We start from the raw sequence: 16,121 nt of genomic DNA, 5'->3' as shown, positions 1-16,121 counted from the left end.
TATTTTAAATATGTATAATACTGTATCATTGACACAGATTTTTTCTCCATTTAGCAATTTCTCAGCGACATGAATCTTAACTCTTCAATATGGATGGTCTGTGTATAATCCTTGTCTTAATTTCTCTACAAATGCATCCACATCAAACCATATTAACTGAGAAACGTCAACAGACAGAGTATTGTGTGCATGTAAGTGACACCCTGTTCAACACGATCACTTCCCAGTAACAGCTTGATTTAAACGTCATCGTACCACTTGCCGCCCGCTCGCCGAAAATAGTCGATCGGTACAAGTATAGATCGGCTATTTTCTGCATAGCAGCTCATTCTGTTGCTGTGGAAGATTCACTGCCAAACCCTTAACCTCTATAAGCTCAGATACCTACCCTAAAACCCTACTGACAACCCAGTTACTGCATGGGGGGAGGGGTGTTTTAAAATACTCCCCAAAAAAAGCATTTAATGCTACTACAGTAAAGTAACAACAAGTATACATTACTGTATCTATACTAACTGTCTATCTATACCAGTGGTTCTCAAAGTGGGGTCCAGGGACCATCAGGGGCCCTCAGATGGACCCACAGGGCTGTAACTCTGAGAGAACCACTGATCTATCCAATATATTTCAGATGTGCCTTTTTTCCGTTTTGTTCTGCTGTACAGTGAAAAATTATGCAGTTAACGTGTAGGACCACTGGTCCAAAAGCAAGCTTTTTATCGACTAAAAGATGGAGAGACAGGTAGAGAGAGAGAGAAAGGAGGGCATTTAACAGAGGATTGTAATACGTTTTTCTGACCTGAACATTCATGAAATCTTTTTTTTATACAACTTTATCATGGTGTCTTTTTCTGCTTTGCTAGATGGTAGCGCATACTGTATGAAGGGTTCTAAAAGACTATACTATCGTTAGGCAAACTTCGCTTCGTCATATCCAAATTATAGAGGGGCGAAACGTATCTATATCCACCTTATCAACTTGTGATATCGATCATTTGTATGAACAGGGCCTCACGTTTTCAATTGGCGAGTATTTCATTTGGGGGGAAAGCGAGTCTGAGATGGACGAGTGAGAAAGAGAATAAAAGGGCGTGGCGGATTTATACGTAGATTAGCGCTGGTGGCGTTGCACACCAAAAAAAAAATGCAGAAAATAGCCTACTAAGTATATATCAAGCCAAGAGAGAGAGAGAGAAGAACCAACATGGCTGACATTGTGCATGTGTTTTTTTTTTGCTGTTGATGATTTTTGACACGTAAAATTTGTGTTTGTAAGCACTCGTGTACTGAAAGTTATTTTTGTATTTTGTTTGCAAATAGATGTTTCTGTTCATTGCTAGCAAACTGAGCATATGCATGGAAAAACTGAATTCATTTTGGAGGTTATTGTTTTATACCAGGACCCCTAGTATTGCTGGTTTTATATCCTACCACAGCCCCTTGCACTGCTGGTTTTCTGTCCTATACAGTACCAGAACGACTATAGTACCGCTGGATTTGTAACCTATACCAGAACCATTAGTACGGCTCATTTTGTATCCTGCCACGTACAATTTGCTTTCTATACTGGTTCTGCTTCCTATTCTAGCCAGAACCACTAGTGCTGCTGGTTTTATGTCCTACCAGGACCCTGTTGACGAGCAGTAGGCCTACTAGAGCTCCTGGTATGAACACAAAGAAAGATGTAAAAGTTGTGTTTTATGTTTATCATGTTTCTACCGATCTCCGTGTGTATTTTCATGTTGAAGTTACAGTGAAGTGCCTGCAATGTTTAATAAACGACTATATAAACGACAAGATGTCCTCTCTGTCATTTGGTGTACTGGGAAATTGTGTGTGTGTGTGTGTGTGTGTGCGCGTGTGTGCGTGTGTGCGTGTGTGTGTGCGCGTGTGTGTGTGTGTGCGTGTGTGCGTGTGTGTGTGCGTGCGCGTCTCTCCACTCCAGAGATTACAAGTCTATTCCTAAATCTATTAACAACAGCTGGGAATCCTGCTATTCTGTATCTGTGTGTGTGTGTGTGTAAAGGGGATTTAAGAGTGAGACTTCTCTGCTGTTTCATTATGATTAGACAGTGCTGAGTGATGAAACGCGCGCGCGTGTCTGTGTGTGTGTGTGTGTGTCCGTGCGCATGCACGCGAACTTGCACACGTAACACAAAAGATGCTTTATTCAATTACTCTGATGGTTAAAACCTTTTCAGGCCGGGATACCAATTGTATCCAGTCAGGAGAGAGAACCCATTTATTTTAAATCCTGAAAATGTATTTTTCTGTTTATTAAAGAGCTGGAGAGACCAAAAAAAGAAAGCCCCTGCTATTGAACAAACACTCTATAGCAGTGATCGCTATCAGAATTAGAACACACATTTTAACTAAAGGAATTTAAATAACTGGTACAATTTACAACTAAAGGTGGTGGAACACCATATTTGGGGAAATCTATGATGTCATTCATCTATGCCTATCTATGATGTATGACTCCGTATTTGGACCACCAGTTAAATAGCTTCTAGAATAGAAAGCAAGCAGTAATCTCATTTAGAACACTCAAATTAAAAGAGTCTGTAATTGTCTCCGCCGGAGGCGGAGAGTATGTTTTCGCTTCGTCCCGCTGTGTGTCCCCCTCCCCCCTAGCCAAGCTAACATTGGTCAAACTTCACGTGACACGTGACAATATGTTGTCACCAATGCTTTTGATTGGCAAGCGAGACGCATGACGAAATAAAATCCTATAAATAGGTGTGTCACTTCAAAAAGCCATTTATGTTTTTGAAGTGAGGTAAGACAGGATCAATGTCTTGATTGGAACAGTACCTTCCAGTACAAATCACCCGTCCGTGCGTGTGTGTGTCCCTCTGAGAACACCTAACATTGGTCAAGCAAAGGCGCAGAAGGCCAAAGCTAAGAAAGCATACTCATCTACAACAGTAACACAGAAGAGGACTATAGAGTTGAATTGTACCCACAACAAGGCCGAAGTCTTAATACTGTAACAATTGGCCACCTTGATCAAATACATTATGTAGCACTAGAGAAAACTGACATAGATCAAACACACCAATCAACTGCTGAAACTGTTCAAGACAATGAAGATGAAGAAGACAGACAAGCATTTGAACAAACCAGTCAATTACGAGGACTCCCATATGACACATTGCTTCAAGAAGAACATTCTTTAGATGCAGACACTACATATTCAGTCGCCCCTGCAGAACACCAAAAACCACGCGCATTCTACCAAGACGACCCGTTCTACCAAGACGACCCGTGCTATTAAAATAGCACGGGTCTGCTGGCGGAGACTTGTGCTCCGAGGAGCACATTTTCTAGTTGTTCTCTACTATTGTTTCAGAGGGATTAATGCTGTCTTAATTAAGCCAATCCCATGGGTTGGATGGATGAGGCAGGAAGGAGTAGAGGAGCGGAGAGGCCAGTGGTGGAAAGTAACTAAGTACATTTACTCAAGTACTGTACATAAGTGCAATTTTACTTTACTGGAGTATTTCCAATTTTCAATACTTTTACTTCTGCTCCACTACATCTCAAAGACAAATGTTATACTTTTACTCCACTACAATTATTTGAAAACTTTAGTTACTATTTACTTTGTAGATTTAGATTATTATTACAACACATACAGTACAGTAACCACTGCAGCCCTATATATATATTTCAGCCATTTGAAAATAGAAGATCTACAAGCTCACAATGCGTCACTATGCGACGCATTAGCGCATAATGAGTACTTTTACTTTTGGTACTTTAAGTGCATTTTGATGCCAATACTTTTGTACTTTTACTCAAGCACATTTTGAATTCCGGACTTTTACTTGAAACAGATTATTTCTATATTGCAGTATTGATACTTTCACTGAAGTAAAACATTTGAGTACCTTTTTCCACCACTGGGAGAGGGTACTGTCAGGATCTGTCTCTCACGAGTCAAACCCACATTCCTTTCTGGTTCACCTCACCTCCCCTCAGATACTCTATCCTGTGTTGATAGTGATCACCTGTGTCCTGTTAGCACCTGTCTGTGTGTATGAAAGCCCTGCTGTTCTCTGTCAGCCTGCTGCCAGGTTGTCTGTTTATGTAGCCTAGTTAGTTATGTCAGCCTGTTGATGTTCTGGGACATTTCCTATAGACCAGTGGTTCTCAAAACATTTTCACGCTGAGGACCCCCAACGTAATGTGTGTAGTGTATTTGACCGCCATCATCAAGAGTTTGTGCCAAGGACCCAGTGGTGTAAAGTAACTAAGTACATTTACTCATACTGTACTTAAGTAAAATGTTGTGGTATTTTTTACTTTACTGGAGTATTTCCAATTTTCAGTAATTTTACTTCTACTCCACTACATCTCAGAGGCAAATATTATATTTTTACTCAACTACAATTATTTGAAAACTAAATGTTTTGATTATTATTACAAAACATACACTAACCACTTCAACCCTACATTTCAGTCACTTGAAAATAGTCGATCTACAAGCTCACAGTGGACGCACTGTGAGCTTGTATATCTGTCAAATTGAAAACTTGTGAAATGGGACATTCTGCATAATGAGGACTTTCTACTTTTGGTACATTTTGATACCAATACTTTTGTACTTTTACTCAGGTACATTTTGAATTCTGGACTTTTACTTGTAACAGAGTATTTCTCCATTGCAGTATTAATACTTCAAAAAATATGAATACTTTTTCCACCACTGCAAGGACCCCATACGAGAAGATTAGATTTTCAGTTATTCCACAATTTTCAAAACTTAAAAAATTTTCTTTGAAATTATCTATATCTTATAATTATCTTTCTAAGCTATTCAAAAATTGCCGATCCACAAGTTCACAACGCACGGTGCGACGCGTTGCGAACCTGTAGATTGGCAATTTTTGAATAGCTTAGATCATAGATTTTGATGCTATAGAGTACCGAAGTCTGACGTACTACCTACCTGGGTCACTTTTTTTTTTACCCATTCTGAATTCCCATAGAAGTGTTTAATATCGCGTAAAATAAGAACTGTGTTCCAAAAATAAACAAATGATCCTGGCGCTTTTACTCTTATGGATATGAAGCATCAACTGACGGTGAGAAAACGCTGATGTTACTTCCGCCGAATTTTCGCCAGAAACAGACTGTATCAAATATGAGTGACTGACTATCATAAACGATACAGAGCCTCCTCCCTGACAATATCGCAGAGACAGTTTGTTTATTTTTGGACCACAATTCTTATATGAGACGATTCTAAGACGACCCAATGTTATTCTCCATAGAGAAATTACTTCCGCGACCCAGGGGATGACGAGTGACGTCAGGATAGTCAGGACCTATTAACAAATTTAGGGGACCCCCTGGAACCCCGTCAAGGACCCCTGTCCTTGGTGAGATGTACAGTGAGGGGTGGAGGGGTTGTTCTTTTCATTGCCTAGGTGAAATCTTCCATGGGGTTGGGTTGGGAGGGCTGTGCATGCATGTCTGATTTGTTTCATTTCCTAGGTGAGATTGTCAACAATAGAGAGGGGCATGCTTGTTATTCGTTTCATTTCCTAGCCTATTGGCGAGATCTTCAAGAGTCTGTGCGTGCGTGCGTGTGTGTGTGTGTGTGTGTGTGTGCGCGTGTGTGCGTGCGTGCTTGTGCAGTGGCGTAAAGTAACTTAGTACATTTACTCAAGTACTGTACTTAAGTACAATTCTACTTCTTAAGTACATTTTGATACCAATACGGTGTGTGTGTGTGTGTGCGTGCGTGCGTGCGTGCATGCGTTATTCTTATTCATCTAGATTCTAGATTCTAGGTTGTTCAACCACATGGAGCCCTTAGTTAGGGAAGGTTTGCCAAATTTGTGATGAATCTGGAAAATAAACCCTTACCAATAGCTTTCTTCACAAAATGTGTTCATAAAGGTGCTTACTAACACCTCTCCATTAGTTCCAACCCAACTCCTCCAGGAAACTTTGTGGGAGGCAATCAAAGTTGGGCTGCCCAGGGGGCCTGGGAGAAAAACTAGAAGAACACAAATTGGCCAATATGGGATGTGTCATTCAGTAGTAAACCAGTCATTTACCGTAGATATATTCATCATATTCTCACACACACACACACACACACACACACACACACACACACACACACACACACACACACACACACACACACACACACACACACACACACACTCTCACTCTCTCTCTCTGAGAGTTTTCGCAACTCTCTGATTTCCCCTCTACAGTATCTGCTGCTTTATCCACAAGTTTCCTATAGGGCGTTGTGGGCATCACGTCCTGTCGACTTGATCAGGTATCAGGTATCAAATCGACAGGAAGTGATGCCCACAACGCCCTAGGAAACTTGTGGATAATATAGAGTACCATATAGAGTCTATAAACGATTGCATACTCTTATTATAATACCAACTAGTAATAACTAAAAGCTTTAAAGGATATCAATTGCCATCAATGTCTGCTTGCGAAGCAAAACTTAGTGTGCCATTTCCCAGTTAACAGAAACTGGGCCAATACACCACAACAACATACTCTCTCTCTCTCTCTCTCTCTCTCTCTCTCTCTCTTTCGCAACTCTGTGATTTACCCGCTCTACAGTACCTGCTACTTTATATGGTACTGAGCTAAAGTGTAGCTGTAGCCTACTGTTCACACACACACACACACACACACACACACACACACACACACACACACACACACACACACACACACACACACACACACACACGTGAGTATACACAGGCATTGCCGGTCCTGGTCTCACAGACAAACTGTCCTGACTTCACTCATCATTATACAACCAGGTTGGTTTCATAGTTCATGTTTTTAATTCAGTTGTTGCGTTAACTAAGTTTGGTGTCTTAATTAATTTACTCATTGTTTAGTTCTACCAAATTATCTTCTTTTTTCCAGCTTGACTTGTCTGTTACTGGAATCCTTTTAATGGCATTGTCTGTTTAATCATTTCTAACAAGTCAACAATAGTCATTTATCATTTAATGCTAAATAAATTAATGTCATGTACACTGTTCAGCCTTGTATTAATAGCATCTTTTATTTTGACTTTATTAAGGAATTATATTTGTGACAATGGACAAGCCCTACAGCACTCTGAAATCAGCCCTCATTCTGTTCTGTCTGCTACTAGGAGTAAGTAACATTACTATTATTATTGTTACTATTATTATTATTAGTAGTAGTAGTAGTATACACTGTAAAATCCTGAGGTTAATTGTGTACAAAAGTAACCAAATGGACCCATAAGGATTTGTTTTGTATTATGTACAGTATATGAGTGTAGTGTGTTTAATTGTATGCATAATGTAATATTTCAAATATTGTCATGGTTGTAGGCTGCTGGCTGTGCGTTGCTGGTACTTGGACTGCTGGCTAACAACTTCCTCAACTCTCATAATGTAAGTGTCTGTCTGTCTGTCTGTCTGTCTGTCTGTCTGTCTGTCTGTCTGTCTGTCTGTCTGTCTGTCTGTCTGTCTGTCTGTCTGTCTGTCTGTCTGTCTGTCTGTCTGTCTGTCTGTCTGTCTGTCTGTCTGTCTGTCTGTCTGTCTGTCTGTCTGTCTGCCGGCCAGTCTGTCGGTCCGTCTGTCCATCTATCTATCTATCTATCTATCTATCTATCTATCTATCTATCTATCTATCTATCTATCTATCTATCTATCTATCTATCTATCTATCTATCTATATATATGTCTTTTAGCAGTAGTACTTATTAATAGTAGAATTGAAACAATTGTTCAAATCCATTTATTTTCAGCAGCTCCAGGCATTTCTAGCCACCATTTCCTGTGTGTGTGTGTGTGTGTGTGTGTGTGTGTGTGTGTGTGTGTGTGTGTGTGTGTGTGTGTGTGTGTGTGTGTGTGTGTGTGTGTTTAAGGTTACATAATAGCTACAGAATGCTGTATTCCGGTAAGGGGTCTGTTTACATTCCAGTTGGGCTGAGATCCAGAAATCGTTTATACAGCTTCAGAAAGCTCTCACGCGCTCGTAGGCACGCACACGCACACACACACACACGCACGCACACGCACACGCACACGCACACGCACACGCACACGCACACGCACACGCACACGCACACGCACACACACACACAGCAGTACCAAAGACAGCATCAACTTTGTGTTGTGTCGTGTTGTTTTGTTCTCTCAAATAGAATTATGTTGTCACAATAATTTTTTATAGATCAAGGAAAATAAAATAATGCTGGACAGATGTTTCAGGGCTACCTTTTTACTCTGCATTACAAGGGCAACTTAACTCTTATTGCAACCAGTGTTCATTTAACTCTTGGGAGTGTACGAATCGACAATACACGGTCCGCTCTTTTTTCACCTCTACACCAAATATCTTCGCCGAAAATAGTCGATCTACAAGCTCACAATGCGTCGTAACACACTTGTAGATCAACTATTTTTTGGCAAATGTTCTCCCCAGAATAGGAATAGGACTAGGTTTCTTAACCACTTTAACCCTGCTATCTCTGACAGGGTTGGGGTATGGACGTGCAGTGTGTGTGTGTGTGTGTGTGTGTGTGTGTGTGTGTGTGTGTGTGTGTGTGTGTGTGTGTGTGTGTGTGTGTGTGTGTGTGTGTGTGTGTGTGTGTGCGTGTGTGCGTGTGCGTGTGCATGCGTGCGTTTGCTAGTGGTGGAAAAAGTACTAAAAAATGTTCTCAAGTACTAAGTAGGCATCAAAGTATACAATACTGCAATGTAGAAATACTCTGTTACAAGTAAAAGTCCGGAATTCAAAATGTACAAAAGTATTGGTATCAAAATGTACTTAAAGTACCAAAAGTAGATAGTACTCATTATGCAGGATGTCCCATTTCACAAGTTTTCAAATGTATAAAATGAAAATTGGAAATACTCCAGTAAAGTACAAATACCTCAAAATTGTACTTAAGTACAGTACTTAAGTAAATGTACTTAGATACTTTCCACCACTAACGTGTGCACAGAGCAATCATGAATGCTGATGAGCGATAAAGTACCTCAATATGATTTATAATATGGAAGTAGCGTAGCTGTAGCACATCAGCTGTGCCAACACTTTTGTGTCACACTGAATAGATACTATTGTGGCACCATCCATCAAGTCAGCTAATAAAAAATACCGTTAGAATACCAACTTCCCTTTCGTTTGTGTTCTAATCTTTGTTCTGCTCTGGTGGCAGAACTGATCAAATGGAAGTTGAGTTACTGTTTCACAGACCAAGTAGATATATAGATGCCAATGCCAACTATTTGAACTGACAAAGGTCTTTCCTGTTTGACTTGGCTTATACCTGTCGTTGCAGTTAGACAGCTGAATTCACGATCAAGGTTTTCTTTATTGTTACATCTTGTATATGGGTGCGTGAGAGTCAAATTAATTTGTAATGGTTCAATGTAGGAGCAATAACAGGTTAATGTTTCTGCCGTTTGTTTAGTTATTCCCTTGTTTGATCGTTAAGACATGCAGAGCAAGCGAGAACTTGAATGAAGCTTTAAAGTTAGTTGAATAAGATAGTTCAGTCAGTCAGTCAGTCAGTCAGTCAGCCAGCCAGCCAGCCAGCCAGCCATTCATTAATTAATTAATTCGTTCATGAATCAAGAACCACACCTTTGAGAAAGGTTAAGGATGTTTATTGAATGAATAAGAATGGACGAGGGAAAGGGGCGTATAGGTTCCCGGGAGGAGTTGCTGACACAGGAGTCTTTGGCGAGGAGGCCATTCGCATCGTCGGCACGTGGGCGTGATCATAACCCCCGAAAAGATAACATTAGAGCAACTACTAGACTAGGGGATTATGTTACAAAATCCCATGGTGTCAACATTTTGGGGCTACTTTGCAACAAGTAGGCGTCCTGCCAGAAGACCCCCCCCAAAATGCCAATTAACTGGCATAGAACTGGGGATGAGACTAAGAATATTTCAGGTGGCAATACAGACCAAGCGTAGAGGGTGAGGTCTAGGCTGATTCTGCAGGGGCAGGAGCCAATCAACTGGTGGGGGTGGAGCAGGCTGCCTGCTGCCCTCAGAAGGCATTCAAATGACTATAAGTCACATCTGCGTCTCTCAGGGCAGCTATTGTGGTATCGCAGCCGTATGACCAGTGGTGGAAAAAGTACTCAAATGTTTTACTAATAAGTCAAAGTATCAATACTGCAATGCAGAAGTACTCTGTTACAAGTAAAAGTCCGGAATTCTAAATTTACTTGAGTAAAAGTACAAAAGTATTGGTATCAAAATGTACTTAAAGTACTAAAAGTACTAAAAAAGTACTAAAACGTTTGAAAATAGCCGATCTACAAGCTCACAACGCGTTGCGACGCGTTGTGAGCTTGTAGATCTGCTATTTTCCAATAGCCTAGGTATAAAATAGGGCTAAAGTGGCTAATGTACGTTTTATAGAAGTAGAAGTAAAAGTATAGACGATTGGTAATACTCCGATTGGTAATACTCAAGTAAAAGTACCTCAAAATTGTACTTAAGTACAGTACTTGAGTAAACATACTTAGGTACTTTACACCACTGCTGCCGTGTGGTATGCTAGAATTGAGGGGAGTGGAGCAGGCACACCCTGCTGTCTACGACCCCTGGGTGAAGTAGACCCCAAATGAAGGATATCATCCTTCATTCTGGGTATGTGGGGAATGGTAAGTGATGCACAATGAGAAGGGATGTGGGAATGGATGAAGGGGTGAGGGGATGTTATAAGAGGGGGGACAGGAAAAGAACAGAGGGGGGAGACGTGGCGGTCCATCATTAGTTGTGTGACGGTTGACAGGACGTGCACAAAGCATTTCACCTTTTTGTTCTATACAGTGAAACATTATGAATGATGATATTTCTCTTCATGATTAGGTGCAGTCTGTGTCGGTAGGCCTGGTGTGGCTCTACATCCTGTCAGGAAGCTGTATCCTTCTGTCCTGTTTGGGAGTGGTTGGAGCCTACAGGGAGAACAAGCTCATTCTACGCCTGGTACAATATTACATAACACTGTGTGTGTGTGTGTGTGTGTGTGTGTGTGTGTGTGTGTGTGTGTGTGTGTGTGTGTGTGTGTGTGTGTGTGCGTGTGTGTGTGTGTGTGTGTGTGTGTGTGTGTGTGTGTGTGTGTGTGTGTGTGTGTGTGTGAACACACACACGTGTGCGTGTGCGTGTGCGTGCGTGCGTGCGTGAACTTGTGATGACTATACTTAGGGCCAACTGACCCCACAAGTATAGTAGAATTTGAGAAATAAACGTTGTGAGGAGATTTTCCTGGTACTCACAATATAAATGGTTGTTTTATAGTTAAAAAAAGATTTGTAGACTTTGTAGACACAAGTACAGTAATACGTGTATGTGTGCGTGAGTCTGCGTGCTTGCGGGTGTGCGTGTGTGCGTGCGTGTGTGCGTGCGCGTGTCTCCATTGTTGTTATAAACCAGACAATTAAGCCAAGCATAACAGGAAACCGTTCCTTTGTTTATGTAACTTGCAGTTCCTTGGAGTAATGGCGGGAGGAGGATTCAGTTTGTTTATCTCTGGGATGCGCGGGATAACCGCCAGCTCACAGGTACTACATTTATCAGGGCTTCCCAAACTCTTTAGCCCAACACCAAAAGATAGGCTACATTTGGTGTCTCCCAGGGGACCCAAAGTTGCAAAAATGTATTATGAATGAATTACTTAAGCTCTATTTCAAATTTTGTGGAAAATAGCCGATCTACAAGCTTACAACATGTCGCATCGCAACAGAGCTTATAGATTTGCTATTTTCACTAACATTTGTTAAAGAAATATTACATACAAATATTTTTTTAACATTTATGAAATTGTTTTTCCTTTGTTTTTGGAAAAAAAAACACAAAAAATATCAGATCGATTAAGGAACATGGAAGATTATTGTTCATGTATCAAACTACTTAAACAATAACTGTCCCAAATCCAAGATCACATATTCACAAATTGTATGACTCAAATGAAATGTTGATGCAGCAAATCCACTATTATTCATTAATGGGTTAATTATTCAAAGCACAATAATCTTTTTCCAATTAGCATTTTGAGCTGGAAAAGTATTAACGATACCTTCAATTTCCAAGTTGATCTAATATTATCAAAGATGGTGGATATATTTTGGAACCTATTGATTCAAGTCAAGTCTCATAGACTCCCGTTCATTCTGGTCTGTTTCATGCTCTTGATTACCATCTGCTGGTAAAATAGCAGATCTCAACGTGGCACATTTGTCCATAGGATACAGGTCCAGTGGGAACTTAAACATTTATTCAAGTACTGTACTTAAGTACAATTTTGAGGAACTTTTATGTTGCTGGAGTATTTCCAAATTTCAGTATTTTTACTTCTACTCCACTACATCTCAGAGGCAAATATATTGTACTTTTACACCACTACAATTATTTGAAAACTTTAGTTACTAATTATTTTTAGATTTTGATTATTATTACAAAACATACATTAACCACTTCAGCCCTATATATATAATTCGGCCATTTGAAAATAGCTGATCTACAAGCTCACAATGCGTCACGACTCAACGCATTGTGAGCTTGTAGATCTGCTTTTGATTTTCAAAATATTTTTTCAAAACATTTTGGACTTGTGAAATGGGACATTCTGCACAATGAGTACTTTTACTTTTGGTACTTTTGTACATTTTGAATTCTGGACTTTTACTTGTAACAGAGTATTTCTGCATTCCAGTATTATAGTATACTTTTACTTAGGTAAACATTTTTAGTACTTTTTCCACCACTGAGCATTTGTCCATAGGATACAGGTCCAGTGGGAACCTAAACATGGTGGGCAGCACAATGTTAAATTAGCATTTTTTCCAAAATGTAAAAAAACTAGAAATAAAGATGAACATGCACGGTACATCACTATCAGACTTAAACCTACCCTGGCTTAAACTTTGACTGTCTATCCACGGATTTTATAACGATCTGTAGGAATCAAATGCCATTAGATTATTATCTTATCATCTTATCATCTTATTATCCCCCTTTATAAAAAATAAATGTAAATATAACGTAAAATATAAATCAATAAATATAAAAATACTGGTGCCCAGAGAGGTGCCCACTGTTCCAGTTACACTTTCTGTAATTATGTCTTTGCTTTGTCTAAAACTATTTTTTGTTTTTGTCTTTTCTGTTCAGTATGTTCTTTCATATTTTTTGTTGTCTTATTTTCTTTTACTTTTATCAACATTATTTTTTTTGTTTTTCTTTTTTTATATTAATACATTCAAATTGTATATAATGTAAACGGTGAGGTTTTCTTCGCCCCCCTAGGGTTTCTTACCTCACCGGCACAACAACTGTCATCTTTCCCATGGAAATAACTAGTATATTATGCATATGTATATACAGTATATCTGTTGTGCAAATCAAATCAAATCAAATAAATCAAATTTCCTGTCCACAGATAAAGGAACAGCTGAGAGGAAGTTCTCTGGCAGATGTGGCCAGAGCCACCATGGCAGATGAACAGCTGAGGACAAATCTGAAGCTCGTTGAGGCAAAGGTGCCACCTGACACACGCACACACGCGCGCACGCACACACACACACACACACACACACACACACACACACACACACACACACACACACACACACACACACACACACACACACACACACACACACACACACACACAAATAATTTTCAATAATAACGGGTGCAATTTTCCAAAAATGTGACGTCACGTCCCTTTCGTGTTTCAATGTTAATGCGGATAACGATTTACAACCTTGTCCTGTAGTTTGGCTGCTGTGGTCTGACTGGTCCCAGTGACTGGGAGACAGGTGGAAGACATGTGTCAGACAGCTGTCTGTGTCCCAGTGAAGAGCAGCAGGACACACTGCACTGCACCAACACCACCTACAAGACCTACTCACATGGGGTAAATACACAGTAAAATAGTAAATACCCCAAATACCTGGCATAACACTTGAACAGTATACTATGTTGGTTCCATTGATCCAAGCCGGAACACAGTAGATTGATTGATTGATCATTAAAATAAACATGCTCTGAAAATGCACACGGTGAGTGCTAACGGGCGAGGTACTGTAGGGAGTGAGTTTTTTGACCGAGGGAGAAAGTCAGAAGTCTTTCTACAGCTTGGGAGCCAGGAAAGTGAAGAGTATCATGCCTGGAACTTTGGCTAGAGTATAGGGAACAACATGCGTACATTCAGACAGTAGACTATACATTATTAGACATCCATTCAAAATAAAATATTTGGCCTTGTTGTTGAGGAGTGTGTTGTTGTTTTGATGTCTTGTGTTTGCAGTTCTACGGCAGAGAGGAAGCTCACACAGTCAGCGTCTATAAACAGGTAACGTCACGCACGCATGCATGCACGCACGCACGCATGCACGCACGCACGCACGCACGCACGCACGCACGCACGCATGCACGCACCCACGCACGCACGCAGGCACGCACACTAATATTGAAGTAAACATTAATTAAAGTTTACTTTGTGTGTGTGTGTGTGTGTGTGTGTGTGTGTGTGTGTGTGTGTGTGTGTGTGTGTGTGTGTGTGTGTGTGTGTGTGTGTGTGTGTGTGTGTGTGTGTGCGTGCGTGCGTGCGTGCGTGCGTGCGTGCGTGCGTGCGTGCGTGCGTGCGTGCGTGCGTGCGTGCGTGCGTGCGTGCGTGCGTGCGTGCGTGCGTGCGTGCGTGCGTGCGTGCGTGCGTGCGTGCGTGCGTGCGTGCGTGCGTGCGTGCGTGCGTGCGTGCGTGCGTGCGTGCGTGCGTGCGTGCGTGCGTGTGTGTGTGTAGCCTTGTGGTCCAGTACTACTCGACTTTGTGGATCAGAGCATCAAAGTCATCTTAGGAATCACCTTTGGATCTGCCATCACTGCGGTAACTATACCTTTTATCTATCTATCTATCTATCTATCTATCTATCTATCTATCTATCTATCTATCTATCTATCTATCTATCTATCTATCTATCTATCTATCTATCTATCTATCTATCTATCTAGTAAAGTATTAAATATATATTTTTTAAATCAATATTGTATCATGTTAAGCCATGTAATAAGCAGGATGAGGACATGACTATCTCACTGTACACAATCCCTTGTGTGTGTGTGTGTGTGTGTGTGTGTGTGTGTGTGTGTGTGTGTGTGTGTGTGTGTGTGTGTGTGTGTGTGTGTGTGTGTGTGTGTGTGTGTGTGTGTGTGTGTGTGTGTGTGTGTGTGTGTGTGTGTGTGTGTGTGTGTGTTACAGATTGTGGGTGTCATGCTGTCCATGTCTCTCATCTACAGCATGGGGGCGCCACAGCAGCACAGTGGATCAAACTCTAACATACCGTTCCATAGATTCGGATGATTCGGAGACAGACAGGCAGGCAGGCAGGCAGGCAGGCAGGCAGGCAGGCAGGCAGGCAGGCAGGCAGACAGACAGACAGACAGACAGACAGACAGACAGACAGACAGACAGACAGACAGACAGACAGACAGACAGACAGACAGACAGACAGACAGACAGACAGACAGACAGACAGACAGACAGACAGACAGACAGACAGTCTTTTTGTGTTCATGTTTGACAAAAACAATTCAAGGTAGGTTTGGACAAGCATATCAGTGACAGTGGTGCGAAGTAAATTAAGTATATATTGAACGTAAACAGTGCTTGAGTGAATATTATTCACTCAAGCACTGTTTACGTTCAATATTGAGGTACTACTACTTTACTTGAGTAAAGAGATCTACAAGCTCACAATGTTTGAGCTTGTGCGTTTATGAGCTTTTAGACACATTTTTAAAACTTTTGAAAAAAAAACTGGGACATTCTACATAATGAGAACCTTACTTTTGTACTTTTACTCAACTAACATTTTAAATACAAGACTTTCACTTTTTGTCTCCATCAGGCCGAAAGGCATGTTTTGCACCCTGTCCTTCTGTCTGTGGACAGCTAATATCCGGCACGGTTGGCTTGATGGCAGCAGCGAAACTGTGCACACACACTCCCCTGGATGCCAGAGAAGAACCTCTGCCCCACATTTTTCACATGTCCCTGTTATAGCGCCACGAGGCAGATTTTTGCACAAAAAAAAATTGACAGTACTGCTACAGAT

General features: G+C 40.9%; 1 protein-coding gene across 1 annotated transcript; it reads left to right on the top strand.

Annotated features, from left to right (window-relative positions):
* The first annotated feature begins 6,637 nt into the window (after nucleotides 1-6,637).
* tspan9b (tetraspanin 9b) lies at nucleotides 6,638-15,640 on the top strand. The gene is made up of 10 exons (XM_080421359.1): nucleotides 6,638-6,815; nucleotides 7,085-7,161; nucleotides 7,365-7,427; nucleotides 10,876-10,992; nucleotides 11,493-11,567; nucleotides 13,445-13,543; nucleotides 13,784-13,924; nucleotides 14,318-14,362; nucleotides 14,810-14,893; nucleotides 15,266-15,640. The coding sequence occupies exons 2-10, from the start codon at nucleotides 7,102-7,104 to the stop codon at nucleotides 15,365-15,367; spliced, it is 786 nt and encodes a 261-aa protein (XP_080277485.1). The 5' UTR covers nucleotides 6,638-6,815; nucleotides 7,085-7,101; the 3' UTR covers nucleotides 15,368-15,640.
* The last annotated feature ends 481 nt before the right edge of the window (nucleotides 15,641-16,121 follow it).

This window comes from Gymnoscopelus braueri, assembly GCF_963280865.1.
Source record: "Gymnoscopelus braueri genome assembly, chromosome: 23".
Lineage (NCBI taxonomy): Eukaryota > Metazoa > Chordata > Actinopteri > Myctophiformes > Myctophidae > Gymnoscopelus > Gymnoscopelus braueri.
The sequence above is the reverse complement of the archived record's forward strand: the minus strand, read 5'-3'. Positions and strand labels throughout refer to the sequence as shown.